Source organism: Salvelinus sp. IW2-2015, unplaced genomic scaffold (genome assembly GCF_002910315.2).
Source record: "Salvelinus sp. IW2-2015 unplaced genomic scaffold, ASM291031v2 Un_scaffold3562, whole genome shotgun sequence".
Classification (NCBI taxonomy): domain Eukaryota; kingdom Metazoa; phylum Chordata; class Actinopteri; order Salmoniformes; family Salmonidae; genus Salvelinus; species Salvelinus sp. IW2-2015.
The window spans coordinates 38,119-57,480 of NW_019944841.1; the positions used below are offsets into that span (position 1 = coordinate 38,119).

General features: G+C 40.5%; 1 protein-coding gene and 2 long non-coding RNA genes across 5 annotated transcripts in view; 1 reads left to right on the plus strand and 2 right to left on the minus strand.

Annotated features, from left to right (window-relative positions):
- Positions 1 to 694: 694 nt before the first annotated feature.
- The window catches only part of LOC111979329 (zinc finger protein 180-like), a 23,006-nt gene continuing 4,338 nt past the window's right edge, over positions 695 to 19,362 (minus strand). The window contains exon 2 of one of the 3 annotated variants that reach the window (XM_070441191.1): positions 695 to 2,144. In XM_070441191.1, the coding sequence (XP_070297292.1) occupies positions 1,270 to 2,144 (875 nt within the window). In that variant the 3' untranslated portion in view covers positions 695 to 1,269. Of the gene's footprint in view, positions 2,145 to 9,681; positions 10,011 to 19,362 lie in introns of those variants that run through there. The other 2 variants (XM_070441190.1, XM_024142978.2) reach the window with 2 other exon arrangements.
- Positions 17,294 to 18,166, plus strand: LOC139025923 (uncharacterized). The gene is made up of 2 exons (XR_011477596.1): positions 17,294 to 17,519; positions 17,569 to 18,166. It is a non-coding gene; the product is annotated as an uncharacterized lncRNA (long non-coding RNA).
- Positions 17,514 to 18,537, minus strand: LOC139025922 (uncharacterized). Its single transcript, XR_011477595.1, has 3 exons — positions 18,425 to 18,537; positions 18,238 to 18,307; positions 17,514 to 17,847 (listed from the first exon to the last, which is right to left on the minus strand). It is a non-coding gene; the product is annotated as an uncharacterized lncRNA (long non-coding RNA).

Below are 19,362 nucleotides of genomic sequence, written 5' to 3' on the forward strand. Positions count from 1 at the left end.
CTTTCTAGAATCCTAAAACGAATTTTGACATTATAATCAACTGCAATGCTTCACCTTCACCAATATAAACATGGTGTCAACAATTTAAAAAAGTAGTTTCTAGAACTCTCGTCCCCTTGGAACAAGCCCAAACAAAACTCATCTCCAATACGGAAAAACATGCAGTCATAATAAATTGTGATCCATGGCAACTCACTGGCTAAATGCAAAACACAAACATTTTGAGTGCCCACCCGTGAGACAATCAGCAACATTTCCTTAAAACGAACATGTCTGATTTCAAGAGGAAACTCTTGCGATATCCATAGTAACTTTCCAACTCACTGCGGAGCTTCTCTCTCTTTTCAGGGTTCACTCAAAAGGCATGTTGTTGGATCGGGACCCAGTCCCCAATGTCATGCTCTGGTACATGTGGGTTGGCACATCCGAGAATTAACCCTGATATTCTAAAAGAAGGGCAACAACGTCAATATAATTATACCCGAAAATTGTCAGTTGATTGCATAAATAATTATGAATACTAAATCTTCCATGAATATTAAACATGAAAATATTAAAATCAAATGTACACCCCTTTGTTAATATGTATTGGCAATACATTGATAAAGTTACTTATTGTGATGATAAAGACAAAAATATCTAAATAGCCCATGACTGCTCATTCAAGACACATGGAGAACACAGGAGGCAACCCTACATGGTGAGGCATGGAACAATAAAACATGTATTTACACAATCATCTGCAACAATCATATTTCTTGTATTTTTTTAAACAAGCACCTTATAAACTGCACAAGCACCAAAAACGCTGTTGTTTTGACAAGTAGCAATAAATCACTGATATCAATTAGGGGGGAAATCAGGTTTTTCGTGCTAAAAAAACACATGGAAATGGGAGATATATTTTACCTCACTGGTTAGAGGACAACCTGCAGAGGACAGTCAGCTACATTTTGGAGTGATGCATTTAAATGTAGGGGTCGCTAAACAAAGGAACGCAACACTTATTTGTCATCACTCATCGATATCATGCTAAAATAATTTGTGCGAGAGGAGGGAGATGAGGTTGCACGTCTTGTTAAAACTAACAGCTCAAAAACCACACGGAATCTGGGAGTAATGTGTACATCCCTGGTTAGAGGACAATTTGTAGAAAACAGCTCGCCACGTTTAGGCTTCTACATTGTGACATCATTAAAATACTCCTACTACAATGTTAAAACATTCTACATTGTGACATTATTTCATTGATATCATGAAACAACTCCTTCATGTATGTATTTTCTGATGTTTGATCAGAGATCTTTTTTCAGAGTATCTCTGGTCACACTGATCACAGCTATGAGGTTTCTCTCCTGTGTGTGTTCTCTGGTGTATCTTCAGATGGCCAGATGTATCAAAGCTCTTCCCACATTGACCACAGCTATAGGGTTTCTCTCCTGTGTGTGTTCTCTTGTGTATCGTCAGTTCCCCAGATTGAACAAAACTCTTCCCACATTGAGTACAGCTATAAGGTTTCTCTCCTGTGTGTGCTCTCTGGTGTATCTTCAGTCCATAAAATTGCCCAAAACTCTTCCCACATGCAGTACAGCTATAAGGTTTCTCTCCTGTGTGTCTTCTCTGGTGTATCTTCAGATGGCTAAATGTAGAAAAAAACTTCCCACATTGAGTACAGCTATAGGGTTTCTCTCCTGTGTGTGTTCTCTGGTGAATGATCAGATTGCTTGACCTAGCAAAACTCTTCCCACATTCATCACAGCTATAAGGTTTCTCTCCTGTGTGTATTCTCTGGTGTGATATCAGGTTGCTTTGTTGAATAAAACTCTTTCCACATTGATCACAGCTATAAGGTTTCTCTCCTGTGTGTATTCTCTGGTGTACAATAAGATGGCTAGATGTATCAAAACTCTTCCCACATTGAGTACAGCAATAACGTTTCTCTACTGTGTGGATTCTCTGATGAATTTTAATGCCTGCTGATGAGGTGAATCTCTTCCCACAGTCAGAGGGGTGAATTATCTTCTCTGTGGGTCTCTGCTGGTGTTTCTTGAGAAGTTCTAATCTGGAGAGACTCTTCTCTGCCTTGTCAGCATCATGAGGTTGTTGAGGCTCCCCAGAGGATCCACGATAGTCACGTCTCGCTCCTGTGTGAATGACAAAGTCAGACAGATGGTTAAAGGCCCACAACAGCAGAAATCCACTGTTTATTTGAGGTAAAAGGTGATGCCCAGAGCATACCCATGAAGTTGTACAACAATTGACGTCTGTTAAATTTGAAAATTAAGCCAGTCAAGACAGCAACAATAGTCAGATTTAGTCTTGTTTTCACATTAGTAGTAACATCGATGATTGCAGGCTAGAAACACGTTTTTCAAGTTGTTGAAATCCTAAGCAGTGTGCCAGATGACTTTTGGTCTCCAATATAGGCCCTTTTCTGTGTTTGCTAAAATTGCGGCACGAGGGCATAGCACATACAATTTGGTTGCAGAAACTCCTCCATGCTAATGAGGAAACCGCTAGTTATGGATGTAGTATATCTGGCTGGAGCAAAAATGGTGAGCGAAGATTTTAGATTTTCACAATGTATTCTGAACATTACAGCGCAAGATCAGGAGTACTACTCAAGGAAACCTCCATTAAGCTCTGTGTCTATTCACTAATTCACCACCGTGGGGGAAAACTCAGGGGAGTTCTCATAGGCTGACAGCAAAAATAGCCTCCATTTCCAGGTTGCTTATGAGTGTATTTCACATTACTTTTGGATTATAATTGTAAGGCTCGCTTGAATCACCTGCTTAAAATGTTTGTCTTATTGTCGCAAATCAACTGCTTTATAGTTAAAAAATACTTCAACCAGTAAAATTATCTTTGGCTAGCTTTGCCATCAGCCTGACAATAAGGGTTTGTACACTAAGTGTTTAACAAATTGACACATAACTCCCACCTAACAATAACATAGACCTACTGTAGGACCCATAACTTCACCAAACAACAACATAGACCTAGGACTATAAATAATTTAATATTTCAGGTGAAACATGGAAACTAAAATGTCTTTGTCATGACATTTCATAACCAGATAATTTTGTGAATAATCCCACTAGACTACTCTGTAATGGGTTGTCATTCTAAATGTTCTGAATATAGGAAAATAGCTCTGTGTGTTGTACAATAGCCTATCCATCAAGGAACAGTTCTCTACACATTATGAGCTAAGTATCTCTGTGTCCAAACAGACTAACGAGACCCTACAGTAAATCAAGTAGACAATAACACATTATAAACATCAATTTGTTAGGGATGATGGATCCAACGTGGAGCACGGCATAACTGTCTTTACCAGAGTAATGGATGAAGAAGCACGTTGGTTGTTGTTGCATGTTGTGATTTTTGTCATTTGACTGTCATTCAGAAAATGATTTCCTGGATCTTCTGATGATAGTTGAACATGTGACTGTAACTAAACAGCTACAGTATTAAGAATTATGTGTAATTATTGAAGAACCACTTTAATGACAGTATCCATTTGGGTGTTGTCAATAAAGTTAAGGTGGCTCAGTTAGAACCATTGGATTTAGCAAACTCTGAAATGATTTAGGATTTCTGTGCCAATGAAAACTGTTTTCCCAGCGTAATATAAGGAAACACTAACTGTTACGTAGTTAGAGAGCATTTCAAAGATCGAAATACAAAAAAACTGTCCTAACAGGACAAAAACCTAAACCAGAAAGCCAAATCTACACTGGAGGAGCTTACCAAGATGACATTGAATGTTCCTGAGTGACCTAGTTACAGTTTGGACTTAAATCATCTTGAAAGTCTATGGCAAGACTTTAAAATGGCTTTCTAGCAATGATCAACAACCAACTTGACAGAACAGGAAGGATTTTTAAAAGAATAATGAATATTCACATGAAGATCAGTCTCCTATTGGATGACATCACGACTTCCCATCAAGCCAACTCCTTYAAGGCCTTACTATGACATCACTCACTCCTAGTTTGGAGTTGTCTAAAAAAACACTATTTTGCTCAAAACATTTATTTGTTTCCCTTTAGTGTGTTTATACTTTACTGTATTTATATATCACTTTTCAACAGGAAAAGTTAGATTTTTTAATCACTGGAGGACGTCATGAACAATACAGTGTGTGCAAATGGAGTACAGAGACAAAGGCAATAAGGCAATAAATAGGCCATAGTAGCAAAGTAATTACAATTTAGCGTTAACACTGGAGTGACAGATGTGCAGATGATGATGTGCAAGTAGAAATACTGGTGTGCAAAAGAGCAAAAAAAGTTAATAAAAACATGGGGATGAGGTAGGCAGTTGGACGGGCTATTTACAGATGGGCTGTGTACAGCTGCAGTGATCGGTGAGCTGCTCAGATAGCTGATGCTTAAAGTTAGTGAGGGAGATATAAGTCTCCAACTTCAGCGATTTTTGCGATTCTTTCCAGTCATTGGCACCAGAGAACTGGAAGGAAAGGCGGCCAAAGTAGGTGTTGGCTTTGGGGATGACCAGTGAGATATACTTCCTGGAGCGCGTGCTATGGGTGTGTGTTGCTATGGTGACCAGTGAGCTGAGTGAAGGCGGCCTAACAAAGACTTATAGATGACCTGGAGCCAGTGGGTTTGGCGACGAATATGTAGCGAGGGCCAGCCGACGAGAGCAGTGGTATATGGGGCTTTGGTGACAAAACGGATGGCACTGTGATAGACTGCATCCAGTTACTGAGTAGAGTGTTGGAGGCTATTTTATAGATGACATCACCGAAGTCGAGGATCGGTAGGATGGTCAGTTTTATGAGGGTATGTTTGGCAGAATAAGTGAAGGATGCTTTGTTGCGAAATAGGAAGCCGATTCTAGATTTAATTTTGGATGGGAGATGCTTAATGTGAGTCTGGAAGGAGAATTTACAGTCTAACCAGACACCTAGGTATTTGTAGTTGTCCACGTATTCTAAGTCAGAGCCGTCCAGAGTAGTGATGCTGGACGGGCGAGCAGGTGCAGGCAGTGATCGGTTGAATAGCATGCATTTAGTTTTACTTGCGTTTAAGAGCAGTTGGAGGCCACGGAAGGAGAGTTGTATGGCATTGAAGCTCGTCTGGAGGTTAATTAACACAGTGTCCAAAGAGGGGCCAGAAGTATACAGAATGGTGTCGTCTGCGTTGAGGTGTATCAGAGAATCACCAGCAGCAAGAGCAATATCATTTGATGTATACAGAGAAGAGAGTCGGCCCGAGGATTGAACCCTATGGCACCCCCATAGAGACTGCCGGAGGTCCGGACAACAGGCCCTCTGATTTGACACACCCTCCTGTAGCACGCGCTCCAGCAGGTATATCTCTCTGGTCACCCCCAAAACCAATTCCTCCTTTGGCCGCCTCTCCTTCCAGTGCTCTGCTGCCAATGACTGGAACGAACTACAAAAATCTCTGAAACTGGAAACACTTATCTCCCTCCCTAGCTTTAAGCACCAGCTGTCAGAGCAGCTCACAGATTACTGCACCTGTACATAGCCCATCTATATTTTAGCCCAAACAACTACCTCTTCCCCTACTGTATTTATTTATTTTGCTCCTTTGCACCCCAGTATTTCTATTTCTACTTGGCACATTCTTCCACTGCAAATCTACCATTCCAGTGTTTTACTTGCAATATTGTATTTACTTCGCCCCCATGGCCTTTTCTTGCCTTTACCTCCCTTATCTCACCTCATTTGTTCACATTGTATATAGACTTATTTTTCTACTGTATTATTGACCGTATGTTTGTTACACTCCATGTGTAACTCTGTGTTGTTGTATGTGTCGAACTTCTTGGCCAAGTCGCAGTTGTAAATGAGAACTTGTTTTCAACTTGCCTACCTGGTTAAATAAAGGTGAAATAAATAAATAAAATAGATCAGCAACGGTGGCTTGCAAACAGTGGATAGTAAGTAGCCCACCTTTGGAATAACTATGTATAGTTATAACTGTAGTATCCAGTCTGGGAGGAGGTGAAACCACTCAGGCTTATTTGATGTGATCTAATGTTTTGATCATCTAGTTTTCCTTACAAGCATTCAGTCACCAAAGGGGGTTCGGTCATTCCTTTGTTTATATACTGTCTCATTGACAAAAATATTTTGGATTATTTGTTTACATCATTCCTTTGTCTCGACCCAGTACACAGTAAACGTGCCGAGGTTCTAATGTTGCCAAGGAGACACATTTTATTATTTATTTACAGTTTGGAGGGATGGGGGTCTGACATCCAGGAGACACATTTTATTATTTATTTACAGTTTGGGAGGGTTGGGGTCTGACATCCAGGCGACACATTTTATTATTTATTTAGTTTGGAGGGTTGGGGTCTGACATCCAGGAGACACATTTTATTTATTTTATTTACTGTTGGGAGGGTTGGGGGTCTGAACATCAGGCGACACATTTTATTATTTATTTACAGTTTGGAGGGTTGGGGGTCTGACATCGAGGCGACACATTTTAGTTCTAATGGTGCCGTTCTGTTATTCTTTTCAGCTTATTTTTCCAAGCATCTTACATTACTCTGAGACTAGTTATCCTGGGATCTAACATTACTCTGAGACTAGTTATCCTGGGGAATAGTTTCAATACATTTGCAAAAAACCTAAACCTGTTTTTTCTTTGGCATTATGGGGTATTGTGATGTCATTATGGGGTATTGTGACGTCATTATGGGGTATTGTGATACATTTTAGAATAAAGGGATGCACCGATATTACATTTTTGGCCAATACCGATATCCAATATTTTCCTTGCCCCAAAAAACGATACCGATAACCCATATTTAACATTTTAGAGGCCTTTTAAATATTCTAGTACAGCATTCTAAAGGTTAACACACACACGGACGCAGCGGTCTAAGCCACTGCATCTCAGTGCAAGAGGTGTCACTACAGTCCCTGGTTCGAATCCAGACTGTATCACATCCGGCCGTGATTGGGAGTCCCACAGTAGTTGTCTGTTATAGGTGTAGAGAGGACGACAAAGGAGAGGGATCCCACATGTGGAAAGGAAGATACAAATGATCATTATTACTGGAAAATATTCATTTAAAATCCAGGAATTTTCCAACTTTAGCTCTCTAGGTCAAGCCAGTAGGCAACAGTAGGTTGTATCTCTCTAGGTCATGCCAGTAGTCTACAGCAGGTTGTAACTCTCTAGGTCAAGCCAGTAGGTTACAGTAGGTTGTAACTCTCTAGGTCATGCCAGTAGGTTACAGTAGGTCGTATCTCTCTAGGTCATGCCAGTAGGTTCCAGTAGGTTGTAACACTCTAGGTCATACCAGCAGGTTACAGTAGGTTGTAACTCTCTAGGTCATGCCAGTAGGTTACAGTAGGTTGTATCTCTCTAGGTCATGTCAGTAGGTTACAGTAGGTTGTATCTCTCTAGGTCATGCCAGTAGGTTACAGTATGTTGTATCTCTCTAGGTCATGCCAGTAGGTTACAGTATGTTGTATCCAAGTGGAAAAAATTATCAATCTAATGTGGAAAGTGTCGAATTTGGTCAACAACAAAATGAAAGGCTTATTTGCTACGTGAGGTTTACTTGATCTAACAGAAGTTTCGTAATGCTTAAGTTATTATGTGGACACGTGACATATCGACAACTTTAAATAAAAACACTATAGGAGTTGTCTCCAGATCGCTATGCATATTCATGCTAGTGGCTTAGCATCTCTCTCCATTGAATACAGGCGGTTGACGTCAACAACCCTCATAGAATAAAACATAGTTACAATAATAAGATGAATCCACCAATCCAAAGAAGGATAGCGGGAGGTAAACAACCCGCAGTGCCGTTTTGTGGACAACGACTCCCCTTGTTAGAGCGGAGAGACATCTTGTCAGTATATCCAAAATATTTGGTGTAGCCAACGAACTCTCGCATGGCACTATTTGGCGACGGTTGTGTAGTAAAAACATCACTACATGAAAATCACTACATGCAGTGCAACCCCGTCTGCAGCCAGCAGATAGACCCTTCTCAAATATATATGTAAGTCGCTTTTTGGAAACGGAACGGAGAAAACAAGGGGTAGCTTGCTCTCTAGTCGTCTGATTCTAGACATATCAGTCATCATCCTGGCCCTCCGTTGAAGAGGTATTGACGAGCAAACTCCGAATATTAAAGTTAAAAACAAATTTAAGGCGGTACTTACTGGTGTTAATCATTTCTCCTATCTCCTCCTCTTTCAATGTGACAGTAATCTCCCCTTCCTTCTTCACTCCAAAAACTGCATCATCCTCGTTATCTCCCTCCTCTTCTTTCACAGTAACACCCTCCTCCTCTTTCACTCTGAACACGTCTTTCTCTTCTTCTTTCACTGTAACAGCTCACCCTCTACGTCTTGTTTCTGCTGGACATCCTCTTCTTCCTTCTCCTCTTTCACGACAATGTTCAGCCCCAGACCTTCTATCTCCGCCCAGCAGACCTCTTCTTTAACAGGAGGGGAGTAGTTTAGTGAACTCATGTTCGGGGATGTTAGCTAGCTGGCTATCATTAGCGACTAGGCTAGTGGCTAAACTTAGCCAGCCAGTTACTGTAGCTGACTAATACAAAATAACGTAATATTAAATTAAAAAGGTTAACAAGTAGATGCGACAGAAGTGTGTCTAAAACACAGTAGCAATATACACGAAAGCGTATAAACAGCTTGAATTTTTCGGCTATGTTGGCTAGCAAGCTACCGAGGTGGTTGACGAGCCTATTATGAAGAACCGTCCACTAAGTTATACGTCACGCTGGCAGCATCGCCTGAAAGACGCACATCGCCGTCTGCTGACTGGAGTGGGGAAACGCAGTTGAGGATCATATTTAATTTTCAACAAATATTATTTTAAATGGATTTAATTAAATAATACTTTTTATATTGAGACATACAAAGACAGGAATGTGTTGATTGATTAGTGAGAAAAAACTTGTAACTACAGCACATTAAGCAGTTTCATTAAGTCAAACTAAATCAAAATAAGTAGCCAGTTACTGTGGTCTATACTGCTCCTACATGGTGAAACAATACCATCATGTAAATGTATATAATGAACAGACTAGGTCCCATTACTGACTGTAACTACATTCATGTAGATATATAATGAACAGACTAGGTCCATACTGCTCCTGCATGGTGTAAACAATACATCATGTAAATGTATATAATGAACAGACTAGGTCTATACTGCCCCAACATGGTGTAACAATACATCATGTAGATATATATAATGAACAGACTAGGTCTATACTGCTCCTACATGGTGTAACAATACATCATGTAGATGTATATAATGAACAGACTAGGTCTATACTGCTCCTACATGGTGTAACAATACATCATGTAGATGTATACTACCGTTCAAAAGTTTGGGGTCACTTAGAAATGTCCTTGTTTTTAAAAGAAAATCTATTTTTTTTAATTTATTTACCTGTTTTTGCTTTGTCATTATGGGGTATTGTGATGTCATTATGGGGCAATGTGATGTCTTATGGGGTATTGTGATGTCATTTGTGGGTATTGTGTAGATTGATGAGGGAAAAAATTAATAAATAAATAAATTATTGAATCAATTTTAGAATAATGCTGTAAAGTAACAAAATGTGGGAAAGTGAAGGGGTCAGAATGCTTTCGGAATGAATTGTATATATAAGGGCCGTTTAGCTGAGTAAAACTCTTCCCACATTGAACACAGCTATAAGGATTCTCTCCTGTGTGTGTTCTCTGGTGCACTGTCAGATCTCCAGACTGACCAAAACTTTTCCCACATTGACCACAGCTATAAGGTTTCTTTCCTGTGTGTGTTCTCTGATGCATTTTAATGCCTGATGAGGTGAATCTCTTCCCACAGTCAGAGCAGCAGTGAGTTCTCCTCCCTGTGGATCTCTGCAGGTGTTTATTGAGGTGTTCTTATCTGGAGAGACTGCCTCTTCAGCATCATGAAGTTGTTGAGGCTCCCCAGAGGATCCACGATAGTCTCGTATCTCTCCTGTGTGAACAACAAAGTCAGACAGATGATTAAAGGCCCACAACAGCGGTAATCCACTGTAAACGTTGATGCCAACAGCGTAGCCATGATGTAATACAACAATTGTAATGTCTGTAATGAATGTTAAAATGATTTGACAATTGTCTTAAAATGAGCAAGAATAGTCATATTTTGTCTTGTTTTCACATTAGTAGTAACATCGATGATTGTAGGCTAGAAATAAGTTATTCATGTTGTTGAAACTCTAAGCAGTGTTGCAGAAGACGTTTGGTCTCCAATACAGGCCCCTTTCTGTGTTCGCTAAAATTGCAGCACGAGGGCAATTTGATTGTAGAAACTCCTCCCCACTAATGAGGAAACTGATAGTTATGGATGTAGTATATCTGCCTGGAGCAAAAATGGTGAGCAAAGATTTTAGTTTTTCACAAAGTATTCTGAATGTGAATGGGGGAAACTCAGGGGAGTAACCTCCATTTCCAGGTTGCTTATGAGAACATTTCACACTACTTTGGATTATAATTGTAAGGCTCGATTGAATGTCCTGTTTAATATAATGTTTGCTACAGTATTAAGAATTATGTGTAATTATTGAAGAACCACGTTAATGACAGTATCCATTTGGGTGTTGTTAAGATTGTATTTTTTATTTCACCTTTATTTAACCAGGTCGGCCAGTTGAGAACAAGTTATCATTTACAACTGCGACCTGGCCAAGATAAAGCAAAGCAGTGCGACAAAAACAACAAGTTACACGTGGGATAAACAAACGTACAGTCAATAACACAATAGAAAAATCTATATAGTGTGTGCAAATGGAGTACGGATGTAAGGCCATAGTAGCAAAGTAATTACATTTTAGCAAATTAACACTGGAGTGATAGATGTGCAGATGATGATGTGCAAGTAGAAATACTGGTGTGTAAAAGAGCAAAAAAAGTAAAAAAAAAAAAAATGGGGATGAGGTAGACAGTTGGATAGGCTATTTACAGATGGGCTGTGTACAGCTGCAGCGATCAGTAAACTGCTCAGATAGCTGATGCTTAAAGTTAGTGAGGGAGATATAAGTCTCCAACTTCAGCGATTTTTGCAATTCGTTCCAGTCATTGGCAGCAGAGAACTGGAAGGAAATGCGGCCAAAGTAGGTGTTGGCTTTGGGGATGACCAGTGAGATATACTTCCTGGAGCGCGTGTTATGGGTGGATGTTGCTATGGTGACCAGTGAGCCGAGTTAAGGCGGCCTAGCAAAGACTTATAGATGACCTGGAGCCAGTGGGTTTAGCGACGAATATGTAGCGAGGGCCAGCCGACGAGAGCATACAGGTCGCAGTGGTGGGTGGTATATGGGGCTTTGGTGACAAAACGGATGGCACTGTGATAGACTGCATCTAGTTTGCTGAGTAGAGTGTTGGAGGCTATTTTGAAAATGACATCGCCGAAGTCAAGGATCGGTAGGATAGTCAGTTTTACGAGGGTATGTTTGGCAGTGTGAGTGAAGGAGGCTTTGTTGTGAAATAGGAAGCCGATTCTTGATTTAATTTTGGGTTGGAGATGCTTAATATGAGTCTGGAAGGAGAGTTTACAGTCTAACCAGACACTGCTATTTGTTGTTGTCCACATATTCTATGTCAGAATCGTCCAGAGTATTGATTGCAGTCAGGCGGGTGCAGGCAAGATCGGTTGAAGAGCATGCATTTAATTTTACAAGCGTTTAAGAGCAGTTGGTGGCCATAGAAAGAGTTTGGTATTTCATTGAATGGCATTGAAGCTCGTTTGGAGGTTTGTTAACACAGTGTCCAAAGAAGGGCCAGATGTATACAGAATGGTGTTGTCTGCGTAGAGGTGGATCAAGGAATAACCCGCAGCAAGAGCAACATCGTTGGTATATACCGAGAAAAGAGTCGGTCCGAGAATTGAACCCTGTGGTACCCCCATAGAGACTGCCATTGGTCCGGACAACAGGCCCTCCGATTTTACACACTGAACTCTATCTGAGAAGTAGTTGGTGAACCAGGCGAGTCAGTCATTTGAGAAACCAAGGCTGTTGAGTCTGCCGATAAGAATACGGTGATTGACAGAGTCAAAAGCCTTGGCCAGGTCGATGAAGACGGCTGCACAGTACTGTCTTTTATTGATGGCGGTTATGATATTGTTTAGTACCTTGAGTACCTAGTAATAGGGGTTGCCACAATGGCGGCGGATAATTTGATAAAGTGAGGGTCCAGATTGTCTAGCCCAGCTGATTTGTACGGGTCCAGGTTTTGCAACTCTTCCAGAACATCAGCTATCTGGATTTGGGTGAAGGAGAAGCTTTTTGGAGTTAGAGCTACAGGATGCAAATTTCTGTTTGAAAAAGCTAGCCTTTGCTTTCCTAACTGACTGTGTGTATTGGTTCCTGACTTCTCTGAAAAGTTGCATATGGCGGGGACTATTCAATGCTAGTGCAGTATGCCACAGGATGTTTTTGTGCTGGTCGAGGGCAGTCAGGTCTGGAGTGAACCAAGGGCTATATCTGTTCTTAGTTCTACATTTTTGAAAGGGAAAATGTAATGCTCTGATCCAGTGGAAATGTCATAAAATACCTGATTACTTCTTATCCTTTGCACAAATAGCTGACAGCTGTGTCTGTCCCGAACTCACTGGCGCGAGAAACTCTGAGGGCCTAGAATATTTTATATAATGTTGCAAGCTTGCTTTCACAAGTTTCAGAGGACCCAGTTGATAGTTGATACAATGCTTCAAGTTTGTTGTAGACAGGCTATGTGCAGCAAATATTAATTATAGGATATTTTCCTCAACACTGGAGCCCCCCAGGGGTGCGTGCTCAGTCCCCTCCTTTATTAAGGCACGACTCCCACACCATCATTAAGTTTGCAGACGACACAACAGTGACCGACAACGACGAGACAGCCTATAGGGAGGAGGTAAGAGACCTGGCCGGGTGGTGCCAGAAAAACAACCTATCCCTCAACGTAACCAAAACTAAGGAGATGATTGTGGACTACAGGAAAAGGAGGACCGAGTACGCCCCCATTCTCATTGACGGGGCTGTAGTGGAGCAGGTTGAGAGCTTCAAGTTCCTTGGTGTCCACATCACCAACAAACTAGAATGGTCCAAACACATCAAGACAGGCGTGAAGAGGGCACGACAAAGCCTATTCTCCCTCAAGAAACTAAAAAGATTTGGCATGGGTCCTCAGATCCTCAAAAGGTTCTACAGCTGCAACATCCTGACTGGTTGCATCACTGCCTGGTACGGCAATTGCTAGGCCTCCGACAGCAAGGCACTACAGAGGGTAGTGTGTACAGCCTAGTACATCACTGGGGCTAAGCTGCCTGCCATCAAGAACCTCTACACCAGGCAGTGTCAGAGGCAGGCCCTAAAAATTGTCAAAGACATCAGCCACCCCAGTCATAGACTGTTCTCTCTACTACCGCATGGCAAGCAGTACCGAAGTGCCAAATCTAGGACAAAAAGGCTTCTCAACAGTTTTTACCCCCAAGCCATAAGACTCCTGAACAGGTAATCAAATGGCTACCCAGGCTATCTGCATTGTGTCCCGCCAAACCCCTATTTTACGCTACTGCTACTCTCTGGTCATCATATATGCATAGTCACTTTAACCATATCTACATGTACATACTACCTCAATCAGCCCGACTAACCGGTGCCTGTATGTAGCCTCGCTACTGTATATAGCCTCGCTACTGCTATTTTTCACCGAATTCTTTTTTTTGCCCTGTTGGTTAGAGCCTGTAAGTAAGCAGGCAATACCTGTTGTATTCGTAGCACGTGACAAATAAACTTTGATTTGATCACAACCGGCCGTGATTGGGAGTCCCATAGGGCGGCGCACAATTGTCCCAGCGTCGTCTGGGGTAGGCAGTCATTGTAAATAAGATTTTATTCTTAACTGACTTGCCTAGTTAAATAAAGTTAATCAAAGGTAACATTTAAAAAAATAACAGAATAGTGTTTTATGACAAATCGTTTTTTACAAATCAGTCAAGGCAACAACTTTGAGAAGGGTATAAAACAAAGGTTTCAAACCAATTCATGAATGTAATTGAATCTAGGTATGTTTCGCCAAAACCTTATAACTGTTACACCAAGATGTCTGAACTTCTTGACGAGGTCGCTAGGTMTTGGGTTAAGGTTTCTACAATAGCTTTCTCTATGAATTTGAGAGTGGTTACACTTCTCCTTCCCCCATCCCTCAGCTGTTTACCAAACCAAGTTTCTGAGCAGCCATTTTGTTGCGGTTAAAAAATCCACATCAACCAACCTGCAGTTCAAACACTGTTTAGGTAATAAGATGATGGATGGGGTTGGAGAAATGTAACTACTTTCAAATTCATAGACAGACCTATGTGTAACAGTATAACTTTAGGGGTACCCCTACACAGAACTGGATAAAAGATGGCGGACATAAATACTAGTAGAGAAGGGTACCCCTACACAGAAGTGAACTGGATCAAAGATGGCGGACTGCAATACTAGAAGAGAGGGGTACGCCTACACAGAACTGAACTGGATCAAAGATGGCGGACAGAAATACTGGGATGGAAGCAAATGTAAGGGATTATAACATCATAACGAACCATGCAAAAACATGTACAGTTGACAGGAATGTTAGTTAATGTAGAGACAAACGATAATGCATTTTTTTATCATAAAGTTCATTTACGAAAATCGCAATTTAACAAACTAGCTGACAAGCTAACATTAGCCAGCTAGCTGGCTAGCTTTATGGTTGTTGTGACAAGAGTATGAAATTGTCATTCTGGTTGTTTTAGGGACTCCTGAAACAACCAGCAAACCAGGTGGTTGTTTTGTGAAACAGTGGATCTATAGAATCTACCTAGCTGAAGAATTTACTGCAAATTGAATGTACAATTTTGTAAGCTTGCCTTGCTGATATTTACCATGCAGATAGATGAAATAACGTAGCTAGCTATGTTCTTGCTTATTGAGCAGTGGATGATTAAAATACCTGTATGCCCATGGATGTGTAGCTAGCTATCTAGCCGATCTGTGTATGGACCCAAACGTTTGGTATACATATTAGTTCAGAACCTAGCTATGAACCTCAGCTATCAGTCAGTTGTATCAACTTCAAAACAGCCTGAATGACATTAATGAAGCCTATGGATTGAGTAGAATATAATATCATGTTGTGCCAAGGATGCAAGTCGTATATACATGTAGTTGTTACCATGCATGAGATCCCCACATTGTAGCCTGTACATTTAATATATTCACTGATCATGTACTCTACCGTGGCAAATAATGGTGCAGTTTAAAAACTTCTTGGAACTATAGGGGGTGCTGTTCCGCATTAGCATATTTTGGTCTCCAAATTAAACTGCCTCGTGCTAAATTCTTGATCGTACAATATGCATATTATTGTTATTATTGGATAGAAAACACTTTCTAGTTTCTATAGCCGTTGGAATTTTGTCTCTGAGTGGTACAGAACTATATCTACAGCACTTTTCATGACAGGGGTCAGATTTCAGAAATTTTTACCCCTGATCTGGAGTCTGTTTTTAAGGTGACAGTGAATGCTATGAAGAAACCGACACTGCTACGTCCTTTCTCTCTGGGTGTCTGTACGTCATCACGTTTGAATGGAATCGATTGCACAATCACAGCCACTATAAAAGAACAAAACGTAGAGGTACCTCCCTTTCTCGTCGCGCGCCTGAAGCGTGAAGGACATCGGACTTGCCTCATTCCAAATCGTTGTTTAGCCAGCAATATTTCTCTGGTCATGTTTTACTCATTATAGTTGTTAAAAACATCATAATGTAGTTAATTTGAACCGTTTTATAGCAATTTAATATCCGTTTAGTGCGATTCTGAGGAATTTATTTGTCGTGCACTTTTCTAGCTTTGGGAACGTTTCGGGGTCTCGGTCGTTGTTAGTGGACATTTCGAAGGACAGAGGACATCTATCGACCAAAAGAAGATTACAACATAGAAAGGATACATTGCCCAATAATCTGATGGAAAGAACAGCTCAAAGTAAGCAATATTTAATATGATAAATCGTTGTTCTGTCGAAATTTTTAAACGGCATATTTCGCCATTTTGTTTGTTATCGCGTCACTTGGCGAACCCTGTATTGAAAAGTAAGGTAATTTTAAAAATGTAAGTCAGCGGTTGCATTAAGAACTAATTTGTCTTTCGATTCCTGTCAACCCTGTATTTTTTGTCAAGTATATGATTAGCTTTCAATTAAACTAGATCACTCTGAAGATGACGTCAGACATTTTGAGGCCTATTCCTAGTATTTCATTGTGTAACCACGGTTTTGTATGGCTAAAGATATGCACATTTTCGAACAACTGTAAATGTATGTTGTAAAATGATGTTACAGGAAGTGTCATCGGAAAGAATTCTGAGAAAGGTTAGTGAAAAAATTAATATATTTGAGCGGTTGATTACGTTATATGCGCTCTTTGGCTGGAATCGATGCTCTGGTAACGTTTTCACATGTGGTATGCTTAACTTATCGATTTATTTGTGTTTTCGCTGTAACGCTTAGAAAATCTGAAATATTCGTCTGGAATCACAAGATCTGGGTCTTTCCATTGCTAATGCTTTGTTCTATTCTTATGAAATGTTTTATTAAGAGTAAAATTGGTCATACACGTTGCTCTCTATAGTAATTCTAGTCGTCTTGTGATGGGTGGGTGCAATTGTAAACTGGTGATTTCTACCTGAAATATGCACTTTTTTCTAAACAAAACCTATTCCTATACACTAAATATGTTATCAGACTGTCATCTGAAGAGGTTTTTTCTGGTTAGTGGCATCAATATCTTGTTTTAGCCGAATTGGTGATAAGCACCTGAAGTAGTAAGAAACTGATGGAGTTTAGAAAAGTGGTGTATTTTGCTACGTGTTTAGCTAATAGAATTTACATATTTGTCTTCCCTGTAAAACATTTTAAAAATCTGAAATGGTGGTTTTATTCACAAGATCTGTATCTTTCATCTGGGTGTCTTGGAACTTGTGATTTAATGATATTTAGATGCTACTATCTACTTGTGAAGCTATGCTAGCTATGCTAATCAGTGTGTGGGGGGGTGGGGGGTGATCCCGGACCCGGGGTAGAGGCTCGTTAGAGGTTTTAAGTATGAATGTCTTTCAGATTATTTTTCTGTCATATCCAATACCAGGAGAATCAAATTCCAGTCTTTGAATGACTGTATCTGCATGGATGTATTACAATTCTACACTTCAACAGTGTTTACCAATCTTGGTCCTGGGACATCAATGGTTACACATTGTAACTAATAGACTATAAACAGGATTTAACTAGTTAATTCATATAAACAGAAATATAATGTTAAAAACAGTACACTACACTTCCTATGCATCATGTAAATACTCTAACACCGGTTCATCTCAACATCTAATGCCCTTCATCTGCATTGATCTGATAAACACAGGATAGGTGGAGWATTTCATCACATTACACTTCATTTCAACCAGTAGAGAATGTGAAACGCTTTATTGAAAAGCTCATTATCCAAGTGTTATAAATACAAGTTCAATCTGTCCTTCAATGCACATCTGCTGTGCATTATAAAAACAGAGGAAGAAAGAGGAGGTGGAGAGAGAGGTGTAAAAGATAGAAAGGGAAAGAGGGCAGCACGTAGGAGCAGGGAAGGCAGCACATGATTAATGAATCACAGTGCTACATAAATATTCTCTCAGTTCATCACAATTACATAACAGTGTCTCTCGTCGGCCCAAAGGTTATCTTAAAAGTAGGTGAGGTAGCGATGATGGGACTGGGGGTTGGCATCCTCTCACATCAAAAGATATCTGCAGACGAGAGACAGATGGAGAGAGAGCATGTTTAAGCCTTGTGTTTTTATTTTTTATTCTAACATTGTTAGTCATCAATCAGGAGGTGAAATGCAAAACTGACCTTGGATCATTAACTCTGGGACTACTGCATCTCTGTCTGTATTTCAATGTAAAGCATCTCTTTAATAATACTTCCTGTATAATATAAACTGACCTGGGATCATTAACTATGGGACTACTGCATCTATCTGTATTTCAATGTAAAGCATCTCTTTAATAATACTTCCTGTATAATATAAACTGACCTGGGATCATTAACTCTGGGACTACTGCATCTATCTGTATTTCAACGTAAAGCATCTCTTTAATAATTCTTCCTGTTGACCTGACCAAGTGACCTCTCACCTCTGATCATGCTGTGCCCTCTATGTAGCCAGTTCAGATGCAGGAGGGGTTCAGACACAGCTGATATAACCTAGAGGATTTAGGGAAAAGAGGAGAGAGGGATGAAGTGAAGGAGAGAGACTGTTATTGAGAAAATAAGGTAGTTAAAGTGACAGTGTTCAACAGGAATCTGTGTGTGTGGCCTCACCTGGTGTCCACACCACACTAAGTGGCTGCAGAGTACTTCATGCTGAAAAACATGAACGGACACAAGAGGACAAACAATATAGCGTAGTTATAGAAATAATGAAGTGTCTTACTATTCTCGAGGTTACTCATAAGTGGGAATGGTAGTTGGTTAAGATGTAATGTGTACTTTTTAGGATGATCTCAACATTCTGAATTCAACATGTGGTTAAAAGCTAGCTAAAGGTAATTAGCCGGCTATTGTAAGTGTGCTGAACGATGGCTAGCTCCTCGAAGTGATCCTACTCGCGCTAGCCACGCCCTCTCCTCCATACAGTGTGTTCACCGGACGTGCTACCTGTCGCCAGACCTGCTGTTTTTCAACTCTCTAGAGACAAGAGGACGGTAGAATTATATCTCTCCACATGTCGGCTTATGAAAAGCCTACCATGACCATTTACTTCTGAGGTGCTGACCTGTTGGACCCTCCAGACAACCACGTGTGATTATTATATTTGACCATGCTGGTAAATTTTTGATAGCATTGAAACATCCTTGGCCATGTTCTGTTTATAATGCTCACCCGGCCAAACGCAGAAGAAGGATGGTCACACCGCTCATAGCCTGGTTCTCTCTAGGTTTCTTGCCTAGGTTTTTGGCTTTCGGGAGTTTTTTTTCCTACCGCCCGTGCTTCTACACCTGCATTGGCTGCTGTTTGGGGTTTTAGCTGGGTTTCTGTACCAGTAAACTTTGGAGATATCAAGCTGATGTAAGAAGGGCTATATAAATATAAATTTGATTCTCTCCGCTAGCCAGCACCTCTCCTAAACAGGTGTTCTAACTCCGCTAGCCAGCATCTCTCCTAAACAGGTGTTCTACTCTACTAGCCAGGCCACTCTCCTAAACAGGTGTTCTACTCTACTAGCCAGCACCTCCTAAACAGGTGTTCTACTCCGCCAG